General features: G+C 57.0%; 3 protein-coding genes across 16 annotated transcripts; all 3 read right to left on the bottom strand.

Annotated features, from left to right (window-relative positions):
- Positions 1-15: 15 nt before the first annotated feature.
- Positions 16-1,014, bottom strand: ADM5 (adrenomedullin 5 (putative)). Its single transcript, XM_005589943.4, is given in 4 exon segments — positions 16-388; positions 391-487; positions 683-698; positions 701-1,014. Coding segments are annotated over 4 exon segments (501 nt in total). The 5' UTR covers positions 798-1,014; the 3' UTR covers positions 16-97.
- A 1,160-nt stretch (positions 1,015-2,174) lies between these two features.
- PRMT1 (protein arginine methyltransferase 1) lies at positions 2,175-14,596 on the bottom strand. Of its 9 annotated transcripts, none has more exons than XM_074024252.1 (12): positions 14,266-14,596; positions 10,782-10,839; positions 10,473-10,571; positions 10,123-10,224; positions 8,642-8,797; positions 8,449-8,512; positions 7,008-7,150; positions 6,245-6,332; positions 6,049-6,164; positions 4,356-4,506; positions 3,877-3,998; positions 2,175-2,460 (listed from the first exon to the last, which is right to left on the bottom strand). In XM_074024252.1, the coding sequence occupies exons 3-12, from the start codon at positions 10,473-10,475 to the stop codon at positions 2,377-2,379; spliced, it is 1,029 nt and encodes a 342-aa protein (XP_073880353.1). In that variant the 5' UTR covers positions 10,476-10,571; positions 10,782-10,839; positions 14,266-14,596; the 3' UTR covers positions 2,175-2,376. The 9 variants fall into 9 exon arrangements, with proteins under 9 accessions (XP_073880353.1, XP_073880352.1, XP_045235968.1 ...); XM_074024251.1 differs by lacking the exon at positions 14,266-14,596 and adding an exon at positions 13,234-13,472; XM_045380033.3 differs by lacking the exon at positions 14,266-14,596 and adding an exon at positions 13,393-13,472 and having other exon boundaries at positions 10,458-10,571.
- A 2,789-nt stretch (positions 14,597-17,385) lies between these two features.
- Positions 17,386-24,949, bottom strand: BCL2L12 (BCL2 like 12). 6 transcript variants are annotated; one of them, XM_045380018.3, is made up of 8 exons: positions 24,886-24,949; positions 24,669-24,788; positions 24,162-24,276; positions 23,809-23,951; positions 22,601-22,687; positions 22,427-22,518; positions 20,740-21,012; positions 17,386-17,601 (listed from the first exon to the last, which is right to left on the bottom strand). In XM_045380018.3, the coding sequence occupies exons 3-8, from the start codon at positions 24,266-24,268 to the stop codon at positions 17,551-17,553; spliced, it is 753 nt and encodes a 250-aa protein (XP_045235953.2). In that variant the 5' UTR covers positions 24,269-24,276; positions 24,669-24,788; positions 24,886-24,949; the 3' UTR covers positions 17,386-17,550. The 6 variants fall into 6 exon arrangements, 5 of the variants coding, with proteins under 5 accessions (XP_045235953.2, XP_073880377.1, XP_045235951.2 ...); XM_074024276.1 differs by having other exon boundaries at positions 23,809-23,948; XM_045380016.3 differs by lacking the exon at positions 24,669-24,788.
- Positions 24,950-25,002: the final 53 nt, after the last annotated feature.

The raw sequence follows: 25,002 nt of genomic DNA, 5'->3' as shown, positions 1-25,002 counted from the left end.
AAGGGAAGCAGAGACTGAAACACGGAACTCTCGTTTATTCGGCTTTGGGCGTCAGTGTTCTTCGTCCAGCCTGGTCCCTTGTGCTCCTGGGTCCAACCTAGTCACAGCCCGGGGAGGGACTGGGGAAGGCGGTTTCAGGGGCTGGAGTTAGGGGAGAAGACACGTGGGGTAGAAGCTCCAATATACGGATAGGCAAACTGAAGCCGAGGAGGGGACGAGCCGTGCCGGAGGTCACCCAGCGAGCTGGGCACTGCGCTGGCCCCCTCGCTGCAGGCCGGAGTCCTGGGAACCGAGCCGGGCTTCCGCCTCGCGCCACCGGCGGCGCCCATAGCTGTAGGGGTTCTGGGGCTCGCGGCTGGCCTTCCCTGAGGGCTCCTTGGTGGTGGCAGAGCGAATCCATTGTATGATCTCCGCCAGGCGGTGGGTCCGGCATACGCCCAGGTAACAGACGTGCCCGCGGTGCTGGGGGACCTGGTGCTGGCCTCGCCTGGAGAGGGAGCGTGGGAGAAAACCGGGTTCAAACCGAATTGAGAAATGGGGCGTGATGGAGGTGGGCACCCAAGCACTCCAAGACCAGCGGGGAGCGCTTACAGATCACCCGGCCGTTCCGCGGCCGGGAGGGGGCGCGCGCCCTTTACGGTCTCCTTCCTGCCCCGTCCCTGCTGCCACCGAGGTTTCTCACCTGGCTGCAGTATCCGGGTCCCCTGGGCGGAGAAGGCGAGGAGCAACAGCAGGATGAGGATGTGGGCAGGGCGGGTCAGGATCCGTGGCCTGGAGTTGCAGCCACACGACCCCATTCCGGCGCCGGGCTGATCGCCTCTGGGTGCGGCTCTGGAGCCAGGAGCCAGGGCCAGTCCCCACTTCCCAGGCGGGGAACACTGAGGTCAAAAGTCTGTGGGAAAAGGCCGCACCACACCAGAGGGGCAGGATTCGAACCCGGGTCCCAGCTTCACGCACCGCGGCTCCAGAGCCCTCACTAGGGGTGCAGGTCACACCAGCGCTGTCTATCCCCCTGGGAGGTCTGTGGAGACTCACCCACCTTAAAGCATGGGGAAGTGGGGCGGGGCCGATGACACCCACAGGTAGAGCTAAGCAGCGGGATTCCACGAAAAGGGGTGGAGGCAGGGAAGCGCTGGCTCCGGTTGTAGATGTGACCTCACCCTCACCCCGTAGTCGTCCGGAAGCTGTTTAGAGACCCTGGAACCTCGGGGGGCCAGGCAATGCAGGACGAGTGCGCATGCGGCCCCCTGGAGGGTGTGGATCGAGGGAGACCACAAACACGCCAAGAAGCGCTCCTCCGTTAGAAAACAAGGCCAAGGTGTCAGGCACCCGCCAGTGAGGGCTCCAGATGCACTGAAGCAGGTGTAGCCAGGGCTGTGTCAATGTGGAGGTCCAGTGCACAGTGTTGTGGGGACCCAGGACCCCATGGCCAGGCTCTGAGGGTAGAAGGGTGGGTGCAGACTCCATGGCTGCAGCAGAGGCAGAGGGGCCTTGTCTTCGCCTCTGTAAGATGGGTAGGCCCTGCCACCTTTGAGCTGCAACTCCCACTGACCTCCATGGAGGGCAAGTCCCCAGCCCTAAGCCCCAAGCCATGCTAGGGGAGGAAGCAGGGCCACACCCCCACAAGAAATTCTATCCTCCTCAACATACACCCCCAACCCACTCAGTGTCCCCAGCTGCAGAGGGCTGGGCACAGTTGGGCCTTGGAGGGACCCAAACAGGAAAAACAGCCAGAGAGGTACAATGTGAGTGTTGGGGGAAGGTGGGGAGACTGTTCTGGGAAACTTGAGGGCTGGCTGTGCTGGAACACCAACCCCATCCCCCACCAGGCAGGAGGACACAGGGGCACTGCAGAGGGGAGGGGCGCAGACCCAGGAGGGGATGAAGAGTGGGACAAAGACCCTGAGAGACAGCTGTGGATGGGAGGGAGCCTGAGAGAGCCGTGGAGGGGAGGGAGCCGGAGGGAGCCTGAGACAGCCGAGGAGGGGACAGACCCTGAGAGAGAGCCGTGGAGGGGAGCCAGAGGCCTAGCGACAGGGGAGGGGAGATGCAGATCCACAGAATGGCAGCCACCAGCAGGCTCCAAGGCCGGTCCCCCCACTCCTCAGGCTGGCACCTCAGCACCTGCGAAGGAAACCCCAAACCTCCTTTGCCCCCAGGAAATGGAACCAGACCCCAGCTGAGGATTTATTGGCGTAAATGCAACCATATAAAAACATAAGTTATGAAAAACACAGTCACGATGTGCCCTCCCCATCCCCCCAGCCCAGGCCCCTAAAACCCCCTTCTGTGGGAAGAAGGGAGAGGAAGGGGGAGCCCCGAAACCGCCTAGGAACGCTCAGCCCCTGGGCCCGTGCAGGGCGGGAGAGCCGGGCCTCAGCGCATCCGGTAGTCAGTGGAGCAGGACAGCTCGCACAGCTGGCCCTTGAAGTCCAGGTCGATGGTGAAGTCCAGGTCCCGCTGTGGGGAGAGGGCAGGCATGAGGGCGGAACCCACCAGGAGGTGGTGGCAGGGCGGTGCAGGCAGGCCATGCGCTGGGCTCCAGCTTCCTGCCCATCTCCACACTGCAGACCCCAACTGCTGGTCCCACCCTAGCAGCTGTCCTGACCCTGTCAAGGGACAGCGCCACGTGGACACCCTCAAGCCCACTAGGTTCACTCAGGAGCAGAGCCTGGCTGCTATCCCTTGCCCTTGGATTTCTCCATCAAGACGTTCCCCATCAGCAATGCAGTGATTGCTTCTTTCATAAATCAGAAAACCTCTCCCAAGCCCACTTCTGCTCAGGCAAACGTTCCAGTGAAACGCAGTGGTCCAGCCTCTGTCTCCACTTCTCCTCCCAGGCTTCCTGAAGGCCCCCCATACCCTCCAGCACAGGAAGAGGGGATCAAGTTGCCAACAGCCCCGAGGACTCCTCCTCCCTCTCCAGTATCTGTTTCCCAGCTAGCGCCATGGCCCCAGGGGCTACAGGAGTCTTTGCAGGGGGTGGTCCTGTGGTTGTAGGACGTTTACCAGCCCCTGGCCCCTACATACCAGATGCCAGGAGCACCCCTTCTCCAGAGTGACAACCACAAATGTTTCCACAGATGGTGACGAACGTCCTCTGTCGGGGGTGGGGGGCACTGAAACTGCCCAGCTGACAACTGCTGCTGTCACGGGCTCGAGGGCGTCCCGGGGCCCACATTCCATGACTGCCCTGAGTGCCACCCACCCTCGCACCCATGGGCCGGGACTCACTCTTCCAGCCCACACCACTCCCGGTGACTCCAGGCTCCCGGCCTTCCATCCTCCTGCCTGCTCAAACCCGCCACACTGGACCTCTCTGCCCAGACCCTCTCTCCCAGAAGACCCCCCAGCTCCCCTGGAAACCCCCTGATCTCAGGTGATGGCAGCTCCTACCAGGTGCTCAGGAGGAAAAAGGGGGGAGTGGAAAACAAAAAGCTGCCTTTCTCCTCCTCTCATGCCTCCCACCTGGGCTAGCAAACCCTGTGCGCTCTACCGGGGCCGCCTCTTGCCCTGGAGCTCACCCACGCCAACACCTGTCTGCCCTGCTCCCAGCCTGACAGAGGTCACCTCCCACTGGCATCACCATGTCACTGATCCCCTTGTGTAGACTGGAAGCACCAGGAGGACAGGGCTTTGGCCTGGGTCCCCAGGCCCATCTTCCAGTAAATGCTAAGAAATCTGCTGTGTAGACAGGCGTGGGGCTGAGGGGCTCAGGGACCCGGGAACAGGCAGAGGCACTCGCCCCTGCCAGCTGCCCCCATCCGCCCCAGCTACCCCCATCCCCTACGCTGCCACCATTCCCCCCTACCACTGCCCCTATCCATGCTCCCCACCCCGGCTGCCACCCTCCTGCCCAGCTGCCCAGAGCCTCACGTTGTTCTTGGCATTGGGCCGCATGCCGATGGTGCCGAAGATCTCCTCGCCCGTCTTCACGGTCAGGTAGTCCTCCATGTAGAACACTGTCTGCTTCCAGTGCGTGTACGGGGACTCAGGGCCTGGGGGCGCAGGCGGGTCAGCTGGCCTTGGCCTGCTGCCCTGGCCCCAGTCTTGTGTTCCCTCTGTTGGAATGTCCACCCCCCTGACAGCTGACGGGACTGCTGTCCGTGAGTCACCTCCCTGTCATTCAGCTTTGGAGACAGGGACCGTGTCAGGCTTTTGTGGATGAGGAAACTGAGGCACTGCACACTCAGATCACTTGCTCAAGGCCACGTGACTGCTACATGGCAGAGCTCACGCTGGAACACACATGTCCCCATGGCTCCCTCTGCCCGTTTCTGTCACCCCCTCCACTATGTGGGTGCCCCTCGGCCCTGGCTCAGGAGCAGCCCCCAGCCCTGCGGGCCCCGCCTCACTGGTGGAGAAGCCCGTCCTCTTGTGGCAGCGCGTGAACTCGATGTTGAAGTAGGCCACCAGGGCGTGCACGTAGTCATTCCGCTTCACTTGCAGGCAGAACGGGGAGGTGAACGTCAGGTCTTCCACCTTGACGGTGTAGATGTCCACCTCCTGCAGGACAGGAGAGGGTGAGCTCCGGGATGTGTCCCCACCTCGCTTCATCCCCTCCTCCCTCCCTCAAGCTCCCAGAGGGCCTGTGACCTCACTGTCCCCTTCCCGCTGGCCCTCCCTTACTGGCACCCAGCCTCAGCTCCTCATTCACTCCTCATCCTGACTGTCCGGCTCCCAATAAACCGCCTCGGTTTGAGCCCAGATTCTTTGCTCCCTTCTCTCCCGCACCCAAACCTGGCGCCGCCACCCTAACTCTGTCCAGAGCCCACCCCGCCCCGACCCCACCTGGCCAGACCTCCTGGGAATGCAGGCACCCTGCTCCCCCCTCTCCGCGCTCCCCCCTCTCCGCGCTCCCCGCTCTCCGCGCTCTCCGGGCCGCGCTCCCCCTCTCCGCACTCCACCCTCTCCGCGCTCCCCCCTCTCCGCGCTCCCCCCTCTCCGCGCTCCCCACTCTCCCCAACCCTTCACAAGTCCACCAGCATGATGGCTTCAAACGGCAATCCAACCGAAAACCCTGCACCAGTTCCGCTGGTTCTCAGGAGGGTGGCCTGGGTGGGGTCCCTGCCCCTCCAGTCTCCTCTCCATTCCCACTCAACAGCTTCCTCCTCCCCACAGGAACCCCCGGCCAACCACCCAGCTTCACCCGGCTCACACATCCCAGCTCAACAAATACTCGTTGCCTTATTTTTTTTTTTTTAAACAGGGTCGGCCGGGCGCGGTGGCTCAAGCCTGTAATCCCAGCACTTTGGGAGGCCGAGACGGGCGGATCACAAGGTCAGGAGATCGAGACCATCCTGGCTAACACAGTGAAACCCCGTCTCTACTAAAAAATGCAAAAAAAAAAAAAAAAAAAAACTAGCCAGGCGGGTTGGCGGGAGTCTGTAGTCCCAGCTACTCGGGAGGCTGAGGTAGGAGAATGGCATAAACCCGGGAGGCGGAGCTTGCAGTGAGCTGAGATCCGGCCACTGCGCTCCAGCCTGGGCGACAGAGCAAGACTCCGTCTCAAAAAAAAAAGAAAAAATAAATAAATAAATAAACAGGGTCTCAGAAGTTAAAAAAAGTTAAAAACAAAACAAAACACTGTCACCAAGGCTGGAGTGCAGGGATGTGATCACAGCTCACTGCAGCCTTGAACTCCCAGGCCCAAGAGATCCTCCCGCCTCAGCCTCCTGAGTAGCTGCAACCACAGGCACATCTCGGATCCCAGCCTGGCCCCCTGCTCTTCTGCAGCGTGTGCACCCGCTCATCGCCCCAGGTCCTGCCTTCCCGTGTACGGGCTGTGGGCTTTAGCTACCAGCTGCGGGTGTGTCCTCTGCCGGACACCAAGTGCCAAACGTGGTTCTCACACGGCAGCGCTCACAAAGATGTTTAAAGGATGAAACGTCTTTCCTGGGCCCCTAGCACCACCTCTGGCTGGCAGGTCAGGCTCTGAGACCTCAGGCCAACACTCTGGGCCCCAAAGTCCCATGCCAGGGCCAGGTGATGGCCTCTCTTTGGTTTCAACCCAGGGGGCACCTGGCCATGCCCACCCCCCCCCCTCACCTTTATGAGGCAGGCATTGGTGACCAGCTGTTTGGGGTCCACCACATCCACTAGGGGCTCCTTGATGGCCACATCTTTGATGCAAGACATGTCGAAGCCATACACGTTCTCCCACCCTGGGGAGGCAGGCAGGGAGGGGGTGAGCCCGCGGCAGCCCACCCGGGGCCCCGCCCGCCCGCTCCTGGGCCACGCTCACAGTGGATCTTGTAGTCTTTGTACTGCCGGTCCTCGATGGCCGTCACATACAGCGTGGCCCGGTCTGGGAAGATGAGGCCATCGGGCGCCTGCAGAGGGGCAGGGCGAGGCATGAAGGGTGGGGCCTGGCAACGCTGCCCTGACTCTTGCCCCCGAGATGTGACCTTCTGCCCTGGTCTGAGCCACCCTCATGTCGCAGCGGCACTCACCCCTCACCCCCTGGTCTATTTCCCACACGGCCGCCAGAGGGCACCCAGGGGCACCTCAGTCAGCTCCTGTCCCTCGAGGTTCTGGGGATCCTCAGACCCTCCCTGGCTGCTCTGAGAGGAAAAGCAAAGTCGCGCGGGGTCCCATAAGGCCCCACAAAATCTGCACATGCCCTGTCACCCCTTACCTCCACTGCTCCTCCTGCTGCCCTTCTAGACCCTCCTTCCACACGGGCCTCCCTGCTGCTCCACATGCAGCAAGGGAACACCTGCCCTGGCCACCCCTCCACATCTTCATCCAGCTCTCGGTCACCTCACCTCTCCCGGGGCGGCCTGCTGGGGCCGGAGAACCTGGTCTAGTGCCCTGCTATAGTTTTCCTGTTCCTACAAACCCCCCCACATCGCACCATCTCCCACCAGGGTCTGTCACACCTGGCTCGGGCTGTGGCCTTCTAACACCTTGCAGCCACACCCCCATAGTAAGTCCCGTCTGTGGGAAAAATTGAGTGCTTTTGGCCCCCAGCCCATGCGAGCTGCACCCGTCTGCTGGGGCCTCACCAGCCACTTGTCCCGGGCGTAGAGCACGGTGTTGAGCATGGACTCGTAGAAGAGGCAGTAGCCCATCCACTCGCTGATGATGATGTCCACCTTCTCCACCGGGAGCTCTACCTCCTCCACCTTCCCCTTGATGATGGTCACCACTGCGGGCAGACAAGGGTGGCCACGTCAGCCCCCAGGAGGCTTGCCCCTCACCTCCCCTCCCCCGGGGGCCACAGCCTGGGGACCCCACTCAGTTCAGAGAACTCGGTGAGCAGAAGCCATGAACCCTCTTAACTGTTTTAAAATTCATAAATGGCTCTGGACATTTTTGAGGCAGGAGCAGAAATTTTATGTGAACTGGGTATCAGGCAATGTAATGATTTTTTTATTTTTACTTTTTTTTGAGACGGAGTCTCACTCTGTTGCCCAGGCTGGAGTGCAGTGGCGCGATCTCGGCTCACTGCAAGCTCCGCCTCCCAGGTTCACACCATTCTCCTGCCTCAGCCTCCCCAGTAGCTGAGACTACAGGGGCCCGCCACCACGCCCGGCTCATTTTTTTGTATTTTTAGTAGAGACGGCGTTTCACCATGTTAGCCAGGGTGGTCTCGATCTCCTGACCTCGTGATCCGCCCATCTTGGCCTCCCAAAGTGCTAGGATTACAGGCGTGAGCCACCGCGCCCAGTCACGATTTTTTTTTTTTTTTTTTTTTTTGAGACGGAGTCTCGCTCTGTCGCCCAGGCTGGAGTGCAGTGGCCGGATCTCCGCTCACTGCAAGCTCCGCCTCCCGGGTTTACGCCATTCTCCTGCCTCAGCCTCCCGAGTAGCTGGGACTACAGGCGCCCACCATCACACCCGGCAAATTTTTTTGTATTTTTTAGTAGAGACGGGGTTTCACCAGGTTAGCCAGGATGGTCTTGATCTCCTGACCTTGTGATCCGCCCGCCTCGGCCTCCCAAAGTGCTGGGATTACAGGCTTGAGCCACCGCGCCCGGCCTGGAATATGTTAAACAACATGACAAGCAGGTGTTTAAGAAGCCAAGGGCAAGAGGCTGGTATGAAATGCTACCGGCGTGAAAATTATGCGCGTGAATGTAAACACATTTACATATATATGTGTTTGTAGGTCCAGACGTCTCTAGAAGTTAGTGTTGGTTAAACTCGGAGGAGGGCAGCTGGGAAACAGGGCAGGCTTCTCACTGTGAGAACAGTGGCCAACCACGTGACTCTATTACTCATTCAAGAAACTAGAGAGTGCTTCTTGCCCTAATTTTAAGACGGAGGTGCTAAGCTTGTGATTTTGACACTCAGATTCTCAGGTGGCCGGCAGCCCAGAAGACCATGGGTGGGGAGCCGCTGAATCTGTGGCCATCCGTAGACCCCACTGCTCTTCAGAGGGCCCTGGGGAAGCGGAGCATCACCCCCTCCACTCCCACAAACCCATCCTCTTTCTGGGCTCACCGTGGTCTAACTTGTTGGCTTTGACGATCTTCACCGCATAATCAGAGATACTGGAACACTCGATCTGAGGGCCCAGGGAGAAGGGAGAGTGAGACCTATCCCCTGTCCCCATCCCCTCCGTCCCATCCCTGAGCCCTGATGGCCCCCCTCCATTCCCCAGGCCTGGCCCTGCCTGGAAGCCCCGGCGACTCACCCCAATGACCTTGCGGGCCCCGGCCTTGGCGGCGAACATGCAGAGGATGCCGGTGCCCGAGCCGACGTCCAGCACCACCTTGTCCTTGAAGAGGTGCCGGTTGTGAAACATGGAGTTGCGGTACGTGAGGGTACGCACCTCGTCCTTCAACATCTCCTGAGGGAAGAACGGCACAGAGATGCCGTGAGGGGCCCCACATTCCCCGCTGAAGAACAGTGTGTCCTGAGAGCTCGGAGGGCCAGAACTCGGTCCTCTTGCTTCCTTCCATGCACCTCAGTTTCCCTTTTTTATTTATTCAGTTATTTATTTTTATTTTATTTTATTTTATTTTATTTTTTGAGACGGAATCTCACTCAGTTGCCCAGGCTGGAGTGCAGTGGGGCAATCTCAGCTCACTGCAACCTCTGCCTCCTGGGTTCGAGCGATTCTCCTGCCTCAGCCTCCCGAGTAGTTTCGATTACAGGCACACACCGCCATGCCTGGCTAATTTTTGTATTTTTCACAGAGATGGGATTTCACCATATTGCCCAGGCTGGTCTTGAACTCCTGACCTCAGGTGATCCACCCACCTCGGCCCCCTAAAGTGCTGTGATTACAGGCGTGAGCCACCGTGCCCAGCCAGTTTCCCTTTTTAAAAAATCAGAGAACTAAACTCCCATCTTGGCCAGACTTCACCACTGCCACCTAAGAACCAGCGAACCCTTGGCTTTTACAAGTCCTCAGGCTGGGGGAAGAGGCTCATGCCTGTAATCCCAGCACCTCAGGATGCCAAAGCTGGAAGATCACTTGAGCCCAAGACTTTGAGACCAGCCTGGGCAACAAGGCAAGACTATCTCTACAGAAAAATAAGAAAATCAGCTGGGAGTGGTGGCGCACGCCTGTGGTGCCAGCTACTCCGAAAGCGGAAGTGGGGGGAACACCTGAGCTGGGGAGGTCGAGGCTGCGGTGAGCCACGATTGTACCACTGTGCTCTAACCTGGGCGACAGAGCGAGACCCTGTCTCTAAAAATGAAAAATGGCAATTTTATGCATATTTTGCCATAATTTTATGAAAAAGGCCTCAGGGGGAAAAGAAAATTCCTTAGAATGCCACTCCTGCTTCGTTCTGGGATTTCAGAGTCTTCAGTCAGATCTCAAGGGTGCAGAAGCTGTCAGGCCGGGAGCAGCCAGGTGCAGTCCCACCGCCAGTCACTAGAGGGCGGCAGAGACCGTGGGCCCTGACCGACCGCGGCCTAAGGCCCCAAGCACGCATGCACGCTCCTACCCCAGCCATCGGTGAGAGGCCCCTGCAGAGATTCAGGCTAACCTCGGTCTCCAAGGCAACGACTTGGCGAGGCGACCCTAAGGGGTGCGCAGCAGAGGGGCAGAGGGGCGGCCTGCTGCCAGGGGAAGCAGTGCGCATGCGTGGGAAAACAGGTTCCACCCCTTCCCCAACATTTAACCCCTTTAAGATTGGGGCCTTGGGGGCTGTCCCCACTGACCTCGTGGATGCCAAAGTGGGCGTAGGAGTCAAAGTAGTAATCTTTGGATGTCATGTCCTCAGCATTGGGCTTCTCGCTGCTTTCCGCCTGGCCACAGGACACCTGGGAGGGGGCCGATGGGATCATGGGTCAGATCTGGGGGCTCCCCACAGTCTCTTAAACCTCCAGGTCCCTACTTTTCCCTGAACAGTAGTATAGAACCCCCCAAAATCATACCATTACAACCCTACAGCCCCCGCCTGCCATCTTGCCCCCCAAGAACCCCAAAACCTAACAACCCCATTTTCCACTTCCAAGACCCCCACAGAGCACCATCCAGGGGAGCACCCCGATACCTCAGCCATGCCTACCATCTCTCCAGTCTCTCTGCCCCCGTCTCTAGCTCAGCCCACAGCTGGGGAGGGGAGGGGAAGGAAAATGGGGGCAGACACAGGGAAGGGCAAAGGGGGGTTGGAGGTGGAGTTAAGGAAGTAGCCGAGATACTGGGGGAGGCCAGCGGGGGCTGTGAACCTGGAGGGGTTGCTACTAAGTGTTTGGGGTCCTGGAGTAAACTGGTTTGAAGCAAGAGGGGTATGGTTAGACCTCAAGAAAGGGCCAGATGTGTGGCAAAATATATTGATGTGGAGGTCGGGGTGGGAAGGGGTCTCACAAAAGGATATTTACTTCTTCAAGAGGCGGCTGGAGGCTCATCCCATTAGCCAAGGTGGCTACAAAATTCTAGGAGAGAGTAACAGGGAGAAAGGATTAGCTACTGGGAGTGGCTGCGGGAGGGCTGGGCGCGGGGACCTGGGCTCTGGCGGGGTGGGAGGGGGTGGGGGGGGGTTTCCAGCAATTCTCCTTCTTGGCGGGGAGTGGTGGCAAAGAGGGCAAGTAATGAGGTGGGGTGTTTAAGAAAGGGATGGGAAAAGTGAGGGGAGAAGAAAGGGGGTCTCCTATCCCAGCTGTGGCTGGAGAGATGGTGGCCTGCCCCCTTGTTGCCCCTCTCTGGCCAGGCAGCTGACCACACACCTCCCCCATCCAGGCCAGGGGAACTGGCACCCACCCCCGCCAGCTGTCGCTCCCTCTCATCACCTAATCTCCCCCAGATTAGGTGACACTTCCTGACACACACACCCCTATCCCAGGGTGCCATGAATAGCAGGAGGGAACGAGGCTGGCAGGGTATGCCCACAGGGCATCTGCCACCTCTGCAAACCAGTCTCATGTCTGAGAGGATTCCAGAATAGAGGTGTGGCACACGGGCACTTCCCCAGAGCTAGTACCCCAGCCCCCAGCTCCTGCCTTGGACTCAGGAGCCCCAAACAAAACCAGCTGGAACCAACCCGCTCCCTTATGACCCTCTGCCCATGAAGGTAGGGTCCCATGGAGGATGGGCAGCTCCTGGACCCTCTTAAGAATGAGCGGGCTCCAGAAAGTGGCTTGGGGGCGCGGTGGCTCACACCTGTAATCCCAGCAGTTTGGGAGGCAGAGGCGGGTGGGTCACCTTAGGTCAGGAGTTTGAGACCGGCCTGACCAACATGGTGAATCCCCATCTCTACTAAAAATACAAAAATTAGCTGGGCCTGGTGGCGGGTGCCTGTCATCCCAGCTATTCAAGAGGCTGAGGCAGGAGAATCGCTTGAACCCAGGAAGCGGAGGTTGCAATGAGCCGAGATCAAGCCATTGCACTCCAGCCTCGGTGACAGATTAAGACTCCGTCTCAAAAAAAAAAAAAAAAAAAAAAAAGTAGCTTGGGGAGTCAGCCCATCGCCCCCATTTCAGACACCCATCCCAGGTCCTGAAGACTTCCAGGTGTGGCCAAGCCTGAGGCCACCTCTGGGAAAGTTATTTCCTCCGCCCACAGAGCCCCAGGTGCAGGAGACAGCCAAGAGGGTGCGAAGTCATTACAGTGACCCCTGGGAGCTGCATCCTGACAGCTTACAGCTGACCTGCCCCCCCAGTCAATGCCATGGGTAAAGGGGTGGAAGGACAGAGGCCCCATCAGATTACATCTCTTCCAGATGTGACCACTCCAAGAAGGGCCACGTCACTGGCCATGACCTACTAGGCTCCAAACACCCTCCCCCCAGCTCTCCCAAGCCAGCGGGGATGCCTATAAGAAAGGTGCTGCGGGGGTTTCCCGCTGGGGCCCATTTATCACCACCACTGAAAACTACCGCCAGACAACCCCAGCCCGAAGGCTTGAAACGCAAGACTGAAACCTCCCCCACATGGCTGCACGAGAACCAAACCTCACTTGAAACCATTTCAGGCACCCACCCTCAGGACCCCGGGGCTCAGGACCCCTACACAGGGCTTCAGGAAGGGGGAGGTCATCTCCCGCCCTCACAAAGGCCCAGGAGAGAGAAAGCGCTCCAGCAGAGGGTAAAGCTCTCAGCCTACGTATTTCCCACAACTCCTTCCCAGCGGACGTACCCTCCTCCCTCCGCCCGCCAGGAAGAAATCCGACGGGAGGTGGGCTTCAGGACACGCCCCATGAAAAAGATGTCCCTCCCACACACCCAGAAATGGCCACAAGGGGGTGCACGGCGCCTATTAGTGGGAAAATCTCCATCTAGATGCCCCACCACCACCCAGAGGGAGGTCACAGGGGCATGCCCCATCCCCCAACACCTAAAGCCCTGGGTGAGGGGGAGAACTCTAGGAGGGGAAATGGGGTCAGGGGGGCCCCATTCTTGGTTTTCCTCCAGTCCCTAATCCAGAACGCACAAATCCAGGGCCGATATCCCAATAGATGCCCCTGGAGCTCGGAAGGAGGTTGTAAAAGGCACTGCTCCTCCCAAAAGACACTCTACATCGTGGAGGGCCCCAGGTCGCTCCCACCCCACGACGTGTGCCCGGGTCCCTGGGTAGGAGGGCTGGGGGCCTCAGGAGGGTCGGACCCCCTCCCCGCCCCCCCGGGCGCCCCTCCCCGGCCGGGGGCGGGGCCTTTGTCCCGCACGTGGAGCCCGCCGGGCCACCGGACTCGGCACACCCCCTCCCCACCCACCGCGCCGCGGCCACGTGGGGGCCTGGCCGGAAGCGCCCCCAGCCCTCCTCCACGTGGGAGGGGGGATAAGACCCTCCGCTAGGCCGGATGCCGAAGGCCCTTGAAAGCTAGGGAGCCGTCACCTCAAACGATATCCCCGGATGTGGAGCGTGCGGCGCCCCCGTGTGCGGCGGGGGACCTCCAACCCCATGTCGCCAACTTAGAGCCCTTTTCCCACCACAGAGGCGTGAAACATCGACCCAAAGCCGACCCCCGCCCACGGCGGCGCTCCAAGCGCTCACCTCCATGATGCAGTTCGCGGCCTCGGCTGCCGCCATCTTCACCCGCAACTACTCCTCCTCCAGCCGCCAAGACCCCCCCTTTCTCCTCACTCCCCCGGGACCGCCTTATACCAGAGGGTCCACGGCCCGCCTACCGCGACCCCGCTGGAAGATTTCATTGGCAATGGAGGCGGCCCGTCTGAGAATACCGTCTGATAATTGGCTGGAGAATACGTCCATCATAGGTCAGGGGTTTGCCAACACTGGCGTCCAGAATCCCGCCCCCTCAAGTCGACCCGAGATGGGGAAAACTGCCCGTCTATTGCAAGAAGCGCGACTGGTGATTGGGCAAAATCCACGAGGAATGCCCGCCCCTTTACCCCCAGCACCGCCTCAAAGCTTCCCGGGGAGCCCCGCGCTAAAGGGGCGTCTTGAAACAACTGTCCATCACCAAAACGACCCGCCTCTTAATCGCTGCCATTGGTTTATCCGGAAGTGACGTCACGCGGCCTTTCACCCTCGCCAAGCGGCCAGTCTCAAGGAGAACACGACAATTGGCCCACGGGTGGGGAAGAAGGCGGGGCTTCAGGCACCAACGATTGGCTCAAAGGAACGATCACGCCTAGTCCACTCGGTGGATCCTCCCAACCCGGGGGGAGTCTCGAGGAAAAAGGGAGCTTGTGCTCATTACCTGGGAGAAAAACTGAGTAAGTGAGAGGCCCAGAGAGAGGAATGGCATCGCTGGGGTCCCCAAGCAAGTGAGGAATAGGAGTCCGCAGTTAACACATTAAATCCCTAGCCTTTGACATAATCATTCAAAGTTTTTAAAACCCATCAACCCCTCTCAAGGTACTTGGTTTTTGCCGAGTCCCTCCCCCTGCCAGGACCGCCCACCTCTCTTTGTCTTGTCAGCTTCTAAACGAGAATCAGAGCGCAGCTTAGGCACCACTTCCTCCGGGAAGCTTTGCTTGATTTGCAGGAAAAGTTCCTAGTTGAATAAGGCTGAATGCAAAGGGCCGAATGCGTGGGTCCTGCCCCTCCTCTCTCTGATCCCTCTGCTTCCCTCCGCTCACACTCCTCTCCAATCCCGGAATGAGCTCGCTCTTTGGTTTCTGGGCCTCGGTGCAGGCTATACTCTCTGGCGTGCCGCTGGCAAACGCCTGAGACTTAAAAATTTCCGATAGGATTCGGGCGCAGTGGCTCACGCCTGTAATCCCAGCACTTTGGGAGGCGGAGGCGGGCGGATCACTTGAAGTCAGGAGTTCGACACCAGTCTGGCCAACATGGTGAAACGCCCATTTCTATTAAAAATACAAAAATTGGCCGGGCGCGGTGGCTCAAGCCCGTAATCCCAGCACTTTGGGAGGCCGAGACGGGCGGATCACGAGGTCAGGAGATCGAGACCATCCTGGCTAGCACGGTGAAACCCCGTCTCTACTAAAAAAAATACAAAAAACTAGCCGGGCGAGGTGGCGGGCGCCTGTAGTCCCAGCTACTGGGGAGGCTGAGGCAGGAGAATGGCATAAACCCGGGAGGCGGAGCTTGCAGTGAGCTGAGATCCGGCCACTGCACTCCAGCCTGGGCGACAGAGCGAGACTACGTCTCAAAAAAAAAAAAAAAAAATTGGCCGGGCGGCCGGGCGCGGTGTCTTAGGCCTGTAATTCCAGCACTTTGGGAGGCCGAGGCAGGCGGATCACAAGGTCAGGAGATCGAGACCATCCTGGCTAACATGGTGAAACCCCGTCTCTACTAAAAATACAAAACATTAGCCGGGCGTGGCGGCGTGCTCCTGTAGTCCCAGCTACTCGGGAGGCTGAGGCAGGAGGATGGCTTGAACCTAGGAGGTGGAGCTTGCAGTGAGCCGAGATCGCGCCACTGCACTCTAGCCGGGGCGACAGACTCTTGTATCAAAAAAAAGAAAAAAAATTAGGCCGGGCGCGATGACTCACGCCTGTAATCTCAGCACTTTGGGAGGCCTAGGTGGACGGATCACAAGGTGAGGAGTTCGAGACCAGCCTGGCCAATATGGTGAAACCCCGTCTCTACTAAAAACACGAAAATTAGCCGGGCGTGGTGGCGGGCGCCTGTAGTCCCAGCTGCTTGGGAAGCTGAGGCAGTAGAATCACTTGAACCCGGGAGGCAGAGGTTGCAGTGAGCCGAGATCGCCCCACTGCACTCCAGCCTAGGAGACAGAGAGAGACTCCATCTCAAAAAATAATAAAATAAATAAAAATTTAAAAATTAGCTAGGACTGGTGGCACACGCCTGTAATCCCAACTACTTGGGAGGCTGAGACAGGAGAATCGCGTGAGCTCAGGAGGCAGAGGTTGCAGTGAGCCAGGATGATGCCATTGCACTCCAGCTTGAGTGACAGAGCGAGACTCTTATTAAAAAAAAAAAAAAAAAGAAAAGAAAAACGTGGCACTAAACAAACCAAGAAAGGGACACTTGTTTCCAGTGTTTGAGCTGAAACAAGAGGAGCCCAGCTGAACCATGCACATCAGGTCTCCAGCTTGTTGCAGCTCTGTGTGTAAGCATTGCTCTCCAAAACACCACAAAAGCACTGCCTTCGTTTTCCAGGTATGAATACATTTTAGCAAGGATGCAAATTTGCAAATAATCTACAAATACTGAGGATCGACTGTAATTGGTTCGGTTTGTAATCCTGTACATTTCACTTTATTTACAAACATGACTCTGTGAAGGGGGATATGGCCCTAATAAGGAGACAAACCGCTCAGGCACAGTGACTCATGCCTGTGATCCCAGTACTTTGAGATGCCAAGGTAGGAGGATCGCTTGAGCCCGGGAGGTGGAAACCAGCCTGGGCAATGTGAGACACCATTTCTACAATTTTTTTTTTTTTGAGACAGAGTCTCACTCTGTTGCCCAGGCTGGAGTACAGTGGTGTGATCTCAACTCACTGCAACCTCTTGCCTCCCGGGTTCAAGCGAGTCCCGTGCCTCAGCCTCCCGAGGAGCTGGGATTACAGGCACCCACCACCATGCCCAGCTAATTTTTGTATTTTTAGTAGAGATGGGGTTTCACCATGTTGGCCGGGCTGGTCTTGAACTCCTGACCTCAAGTGATCCACCCGCCTCGGCCTCCCACAAAAATTCTTTTTTAAAAATTAGCTAGGTGTGGTGTTGCATGCCTTTAGTTCTAGCTACTAGAGAGGCTGAAGTGGGAGGATCACTTGAGCCCAGGAGGTTGAGGCTGCAGTGAGCCATGACAGTGCCACTGTATTCCAGTATAGGCAACAGAGCAAGACCCTATCGCCAAAAAAAAAAAAAAGGGGTGTGTGTGTGTGACAAACCACTGGTCTTTAGGTAGATGAGAAACCAGAAAAAGAGACTTGAAAGGAGCAATGGGAGGAGAAAAACAAGAAGAGGGTGGTGTCCTAGACACAGGTGAAGTTAGACTGTACCTTTCTGTGGAACTCGCTAGAAAGACTCCATGACCATCATACAGCATTAGGTAGAATAACCAGATTGTGCAACAAGAAAAAAAAAAAGGCTGGGCGCGGTGGCTCACGCCTGTAATCCCAGCACTTTGGGAGGCCGAGACGGGTGGATCACGAGGTCAGGAGATCGAGACCATCCTGGCTAGCACAGTGAAACCCCGTCTCTACTAAAAAATACAAAAAAATTAGCCAGGCGAGGTGGCGGGCGCCTGTAGTCCCAGCTACTCGGGAGGCTGAGGCAGGAGAATGGCGTGAACCTGGGAGGCGGAGCTTGCAGTGAGCTGAGATCCGGCCACTGTACTCCAGCCTGGGCGACAGAGCGAGACTCCGTCTCAGAAAAAAAAAAAAAAAAGCAAGTTGCTGGACTATTTACAGATATTCTCTCAAATATGTTACATGTCCAGGAGACAGGTTCTTGTAGGTGCTCCAAATAAATATTTCTAGAATGAACTGGTTCCTTCCTTAATTTGTGTAAGCCACAGAAATCTCTGAACCAAATCTCCTCTACTTAGAACTTCAGTTCTCGAGTGTAAGAACAGACAGTTGAACACTTTGTAACATTTTTAATACAAAAAGTTTTAAACAATTTATTTTTGGCAAAAACAGGTAGGGCGACCACCACCCCACAGCCCTGAGCTGAAAAGGCAGGCTTGGAAAAGCACACGAAGAGGGCAGGGACATGAGGTGTCATCTTGTAGCAGCTTCTGAGAAAGAGCTCAGTCCAATGGTAAGTTCAAGTCCACGGGTGAGGCGGCCAGGATGCCCTCCTGGAAGGGAAAAGTGGCAGAGCCCTGTGAGCAGGGCAGGTATTTCCCCCCTACAGCAGCGTCCACATCAGCCCTGTGAGATCAGAGACAGGAAGGCGAGGAACCAGAGAGCAGAGAGGGACAGACACCCAGAGAAGGGCACAGGGACGAGGGGGACAGAGTCCTGGCAGGAGGAGGAAAGGCACTGGAGTGGGGTTAGGCAGAGACCCAGACAGAGTGAAGAGTCGAGGGACAGTCAGAGACGGGGAAGAGTCTTGGGATTTGAACAATTCAGAGCGGTGGTTTCGTGTACAAATCCAGATTCCAACACGCTGCACGCTGGGGACTTTCCCTCTCCACCCCCACAAGATGAGGATAATAAGAGCCCCATGCGGTTGTAGTGGGTTTAAATGGGATCATTCCATTGAAATCCCTGGCAGAGGACCTGGCCCACCAAGAAAGCTTGCCTGCTATCGATCCTATTGAAAATTTTTTTAAAGAAATTGTCCAGGCGTGGTAGCTCATGCCTGTAATTCCAGCACTTTGGGAGGCCGAGGCAGGTGGATCACTTGAGGCCAAGAGTTCGAGACCAGCCTGGCCAACATGGCAAAACCCCATCTGTGCTAAAACTACAAAATTAGCTGGACATGGTGGCGTGCGCCTGTAACCCCAGCTACTCAGGAGGCTGAGGTAGGAGAATCACTTGAACCCGGGAGGCGGAGGTTACAGTGAGCCAAGGTCGTGCCACTGCATTCCGGTCTGGGCAACAGAGCGAGACTCCGTCTCAAAAAATAAAATAAAATAAATGAGCTTCTTTGCTGAGCCCAACACTTATATCCAGTCCCCTCAACATGTGCGATGTGTTCTGATCTTACTGTAGACTGGACCATCTCCAGTCCTGCTCCTCACCCCCATCGCCCCTGTCCCCACCCCCATAGCCCCCATCCGTCCCCCATCTTCTCAGGGAACTTAGATGTCGCCCTGCAGCTGCTTAAGCCAGCATCCTTTGGCCTGTCCCCACATCTGGCCCATTAGCCAAATCTGTCAGCTCCACCGCTAAGTTAAATCCAGCATGTTCCACTGCCCCTGACTTGGGTCTGATCGCAGTCTGTCTCTAGTCGGCCGCCAGAGGGCACCCGTTAACGCCTAAATCAGCGACTATCTAGGCTGCTCAGAGTCCTTGGCTTACCCGGAGTCAAAGTCCCAGTTGTCACTCACCGTGACCACAGGGTCCCGGCTGGCCCAGCGCCTCTCCTCCTCTCAGCTCTCGCCCACTCACCCTGCTCCAGCCCTACTGGCCTCCTCCTCCCTGCTCCTCAAACACACTTGACCAGCTCCTGCCAGGGAAACCGGTTCCATCCAGAGCCTGGCTTGTGTCCCTCTCTCGGTGAATACCCACAGCGACCCCCGAGGCAGGTAAATGAGACGGTGCTCACTGGACCAGGGGGGAAAGTGTCGCTCAGGGAGACTGCAACAGTCACCAAGTCACAGGGCCAGTATGCTGGAGCCCAATCCAACTCTGAAACCGGCACTGGAGATAAAGTAAGAGTGGGGAAGACTTTTGGGTCTTCTGAAGCTGATGTGTTAGAGGCAGGAGATGCCAGGAGAGAAAAATAAACCAGAAGATAAGCAAAACAAGTCAATTCCACCAGCTGTTAGAAGGCGCAAATTGCTATGGAAGGAAAAGTAGAGCAGGAAGCGGGAAGGAGGGTGGTGGGGGGGTGTGGAGGTGGCTGTGATTGTCAATGGGGACCTGGGAAGGCCTTGTTGGGGGTGAAACCAGACCCCACCAGAAGGGGCAGAGGACGGAGGCGGGGCTTCCCCGGGAGGGCATCCTGGCAGGCGTTGTTGGAACGGCAGCGAGTAGACACATAAAACCACATCAACAAATGCCCGCATGCCAGGCAGTGCACAGACAGCTTACCAGATTGACCCCATTTTAACCCTCAGAGTGACCCTCTGAGGTAGCATGACTACTGTCCCTACTTTATTTTTTGAGGCAGGGTCTCACTGTGTCACCCACACTAGAGTACAGTGGCGCAATCATAGCTCACCACAACCTTGAACTCCTGGGCTCAAGTGATCCTCCTGGCTCCTCTGCCTCCTGAGTAGCTGGGAGTAAATGTGTGAGCTCCCACACCTTGCTAATTTATTATTAATTTTTTAAATTTTTATTTATTTTTTGAGACAGAGTTCCGCTCTGTCTCAAGAGTTGAGAGACAGTTGCCCAGGCTGGAGAGTGCAATGGCGCAATCTCGGCTCACTACCACCTCTGCCTCCCAGGTTCAAGCAATTCTCCTGCCTCAGCCTCCCCAGTAGCTGGGATTACAGGTGTGCACCAGCACGCCTGGCCAATTTTGTATTTGTAGTACAGACTGTCACCATGGTCAGGCTGGTCTCAAACTCCTGACCTCGAGTGATCCACCCACCTCAGCCTCCCAAAGTGCTGGGATTACAGGCGTGAGCCACCGCACCCCGTTTTTATTATTTTGTTGAGACAACAGTCTCACTCTGTCACCCAGGCTGGAGTGCAGTGGCGCGATCTCAGCTCACTGCAATCTCTGCCTCCCAGGTTCAAGCGATTCTCATGCCTCAATCTCCCGAGTAGCTGGGATTACAGAGACCTGCCACAAAGCCCGGCTAATTTATGTACTTTTTTAGTAGAGACGGGGTTTCACCACACTGGCCAGGCTGGTCTCAAACTCCTGACCTCAGGTGATCCACCTGCTTCAGCCTCCCAAAGTGCTGGGATTACAGGCGTGAGCCACCACACCTGACCCTGGCTAATTACTTTCAATTTTTGTAGAGATGGGGGTCTTACTATGTTGTCCAGGCTGGTCTTGAACTCCTGGCCTCAAATGATTCTCCTGCCTCGGCCTCCAAAAGTTCTGGGATTACAGGCATGAGCCACCTCGCCCTGCCTCTCCCTGAGTAATCTCAGTCACTGGTTTCACGCTCACAGTATTAGTGTACCCAGTCGCTGACGCCAGGCATAGCATCCGCACTCATCACTGCAGTCCTGGCATACAGCAAGGGCTCAACACAGAACGAACGCAGTGGAGCTGGGAGAATACCTGAGGTCTGAGGGGAACCTAAGAACCTCTATCACAAGACAGTTGGGTAAAATGAGGCCCGCAGAGAGAGGCTTCAACGGCTCACCCAGCCCCCGTGGGCCTGGATCCAGGGCGTGAAGCTGTGCACGTGCTCCACGCTGAGTCCGGCCAGGGTGCCCCCCAGCCCGGCCACGCGCCGGCTCAGCTCCATGGCCAGGGCCAGGCGGGCCAGGGGCTCCGGGGAAGGAGGCGGCGGCCCGGGGCATGCTCGGCTTGGGTGAGAGTTGTCCTCCCGGCTACAAAACAGCTCCACCAGGCGGGCGAAAGAGCCGGAAGACAGGCGCACCAGCTTGCTGCGCAGGACGGGGTCCGAGGCCAGCTGTAGGGTGGAAAAGGCAGGGTCTGCGTCAGCAGCGCCCCTGGGGCCAACCAACGGGGCGGGGGGGGGGGGTCTGGGAGGCGTGACTTCCCGGTTCAGGATCTTTCTAGACGCTAAAGTTCTAGGCCACCCCTCATCCATATTAGCCAATCAAGCCGGACTCTAGGGTCTCTGCCAAACTACCCCCACCCTCGGGATACGGGCCTAGAACGCCTGTCGCTAAGCCACGCCCCTGCCCTTGCCTCAAGAGCCAATCAGGCCCAATCTCTATTGTAATGGAGTTAATCTAGCCACACCCCCGGTAGCCTTTCCCAGGGGCCTAGTGTCTACAACAATCTTGCCCTCTACCATTCAATCAGTATTAGAGGACCATGTGCCTTGCCCAAGCTCCTGAGCCAATCAGATTCCAGGACACAGCCACAAGCCAGGCCTCCTCTGTTAGTACATTTTCCCCTACATTGTAAGCCAGGCCCCTTCTATGCTCAGTAAGATTTTAGACACTCCCCCATCCCCACATTCATTCCCTTACTTCCCCAACCTGGTCAATCTCTTCTAGATGTTTTTGATGGCCACATCTTCTGAATTTAGGCCACACCCCTCTAACAATCAATTAAAACCACTAATTTACAGTACAGTACTACCCTAACCATACTCCTGTCGTTCAACCATTCTTTTTTTTTTTAAGACAGAGTCGGCCGGGCGCAGTGGCTCACGCCTGTAATCCCAGCACTTTGGGAGGCAGAGGTGGGCGGATCACCCGAGGTCAGGAGTTCGAGACCAGCCTGGCCAACATGGAGAAACCCCGTCTCTACTAAAAATACAAAACTAGCCAGGCGTGGTGGCATATGACTGTAATCCCAGCTATTGGGAGCTACTTGGGAGGCTGAGGCAGGAGAATCGCTTGAACCCAGGAGGCGCAGGTTGCGGTGAGCTGAGATTGTGTCATTGCACTCCAGCCTGGGCAACAAGAACAAAACTCTGTATCAAAAAAAAAAAAAAAAAGTCTCTCTTCGTCACCCATGCTGGGGTGCAGTGGTGCAATCTTGGCTCACTGCAACCTCCGCCTCCTGGGCTCAAGCGATTCTCCCACCTCAGCCTTCCAAGTAGCTGGGATTACAGGCATGTGCCACCGCACCTGGCTAATTTTTGTATTTTTAGTAGAGATGGGGTTTCACTGTGTTGGCCAGGCTGGTCTCGATCTCCTGACCTCAAGTCATCCGCCCACCTAGGCCTCCCAAAGTGGTGGGATTACAGGCATGAGCCACCACGCCCAGCCTCAACCCTTCATTGAAACCTTGTCCCAGCCTCTTTCCACCTGACCATCCAAAGAAAATACAGATCCAGCTTCTGATCCCAGTGCCCCACCATTCCGCAACTCTTGTCCTTGCCAAGGGGTGGGACAGACGCCCATCACCTTCTGGTTAATGACTTCTGCCTCCTCCTCCAGCAGGGCCACCAGCCTCCGCAGTATGGCTTCCTTCTCTGTGGGTGGGGGACCCTGTAATTCTGGAGGCAGAAGAGAATTTGGCTGGGGGCAGAACCCTATCCTCCTACTCCCATCCTTTTCTGGGGCTCCTCCGTGCCTCACCTGGGCTAGGTGGAGATTTCAGTTGCTCTTGGACCAGCTGTTCCAGCCGCTGAGCCACCAAGGCATAGAAGTCTGGAGTAGCTGGGCCTGGGGTGAAAAGAGTTAATGACAGGTTTCCAGGACATTGGAAACTTATGGATTCTCTCCTTCCCCCAACTACCGTGGCAGGTGGCAATGATTCCCATTTTATAATGGGGTAAGCTGAGTCCCAGTGAGAAAACTTGGTAAAAAATGCCAAAACCTTTGTACTTTTCATTTTATCAGATCCTCAAACTGCACTTAGAATGTCAGAGCTGGCCGGGTGCGGTGGCTCATGTCTGTAATCCCAGCACTTTGGAGGCCGAAACGGGAGGGTCACTTGAGGCCAGGAGTTTGAGGCCAGCCTGGCCAACATAGAGAAACCCCGTGTCTACTAAAAGTACAAAAATTAGCTGGTATGCTGGAGTGCATCTGCAAGCCCAGCCACTCGGAAGGCTGAGGCACGATAATCACTTGAACCCAGGAGGTGGGGATTGCAATGAGTCGAGATTGCAACCCTGCACTCCAGCCTGGGTGACAGAGCTCTGTCTCCAAAAGACTGTCAGAGCTGAACTAGACCTCGAAGATGATCTCATCCAAGGAAGGCAAACACAAGACACTACTGTTAGTATCCCCCTTCCCTCACCCACTTCAGACATCACCAATTGATCAAAGCACTTCCTCTCCCCAGCTGTGAACTCCTTTTCAAGCTAGCACTCGCAGCAGCCATTACTAGTCTGTCCAGGTTCACACCTACGGGGAAACTTGTGGGTCACCTTGATCAAGTCCAGTGACCTCCTCCCCAATTCCTACTCTGCTATTGGAAAAACAGGGGAGCAAGGAAGAGAAAGCATTTTCCCCAGAGTCACGCAACTAAAACAGCCAGGGAGATGTAATTGAAAACCAGCCCTCCTACCCCTCTATCAGCGGTATTCCTGGCTACAAAAGTCCTAGGGGCAGGGAAGTAGTTATGGAAGGAAAGAGACAACAACCAGATGGACCAAATGCTCTCTGAAAGCCAACCCACAGCATTGACAGATAGAAATCTAACTGGGGAGAGGAGACGACAGGACGGTTCCATCCTGAAGGCTGATGCTAGAGACTCCACACAGCCACCCCCTGAGTGATCTTAAACTAGCACCTTATCCCGTGTTCTGCCAGTTTCATAGACGATCATGGAAATCTCTTACCAGGCTCTGAACCATAGCAGGGGCGGATGGGCAGAGAGCAAGGCCGAGGGGACTCCGGGGGTGCTGCTCCTTGCCCCAGGGAGCAGGGAAGACATCTTCGAAGGCGGCTCAGGAAGTCTGTTGGCTCTTCTTGGGCAGGGCTTCTGGGGAAGAGGACTTCAGAGAGTGACCCCACCAAAGATCCCCTGCAAGCAGGCTCTTTCCCCAACTCCCTCCCTCCCCCGCTGAGGACCTCTCTCCAAAACAGAGAATAGAGCCAGATATAAAGAGAGGAGACAGACTGAGACCAGGAGCAAGAGTTAGGAGGGAGCCTCAAATGCTGGCCCCTGGGGGAGAAGGGCAACTCCTCTTACCTGAGTGGAGTTGGAACAGGAGACCCGGCAGCCTCACCACGCCTAAGGAAGGCAGCTAGGACCCTCAGCGTGTCTTCCCGGAGCCCCAGCTCTTCAGAGCCTGCCATGGAGGCACCTGTGAGAGAGGGGACTAGGGACTGGACTCCAAGGGGTTAGCAAGAAGTGGAGGCTTGGTTGGGGACCAGGACTTGTGAGTCCCAAGGAAGGCCTGGACTCCTGGGTCATTTGGAAAGTGTCGGTCTAGGGGCCTAGACTCTTGAGTCCTCAGACGAAAGAGGGGTCAGGAAAGACTCTTTGATCCAAGGAAAGGTGGGGGGGCTGGGTGCCCAGATTCGTGGGTCTAAAGGAGGAGGGAGATGGGGTCTAGACTCCTGAGTCTTAGAGAGAAAGGAACTGGAGCCCCAGACCCTTAGGTCTCCCAGGAAGAAGGGGCTTAGCGCCCCAACTCCTGGATTCTATAAGAGGCATATGCCAAACTACTGAAACCCTTAAAGCATCGGGAACTACCAATCCCAGGAGGCTTCAGGGCAAATCTTCCCCTCGGTCCGCGCTTCTTCGCCGCGCAGCCTGCTGTGAGGTGTAGTTCCAAATCCCCGACTCCTGCTGGAATCTAGAGGACCCTGGACCCTTGGATGTCGGAGAAGCGGGACTGGGGTGCCCACTACTGGATCCTGGCCCGCTCCTCTTCCCTCCTTACCCCACCCCTCGTCAACACCCCGCTGACCTGGTCCGGGGCCTCACCGCCGCCTCCTCCACTCAACCTGCCGCCGCCTCCACTCAACTTGTACAAACTTTATTAGTTCAACTTTCCCGCGCCTGCGCACTGGGCCGGGTCGGTAAC

The sequence above is a fragment of the Macaca fascicularis genome, chromosome 19 (genome assembly GCF_037993035.2).
Source record: "Macaca fascicularis isolate 582-1 chromosome 19, T2T-MFA8v1.1".
NCBI classification, from domain to species: Eukaryota; Metazoa; Chordata; class Mammalia; order Primates; family Cercopithecidae; genus Macaca; species Macaca fascicularis.
This window is presented reverse-complemented; position numbering and strand designations above follow the sequence as displayed.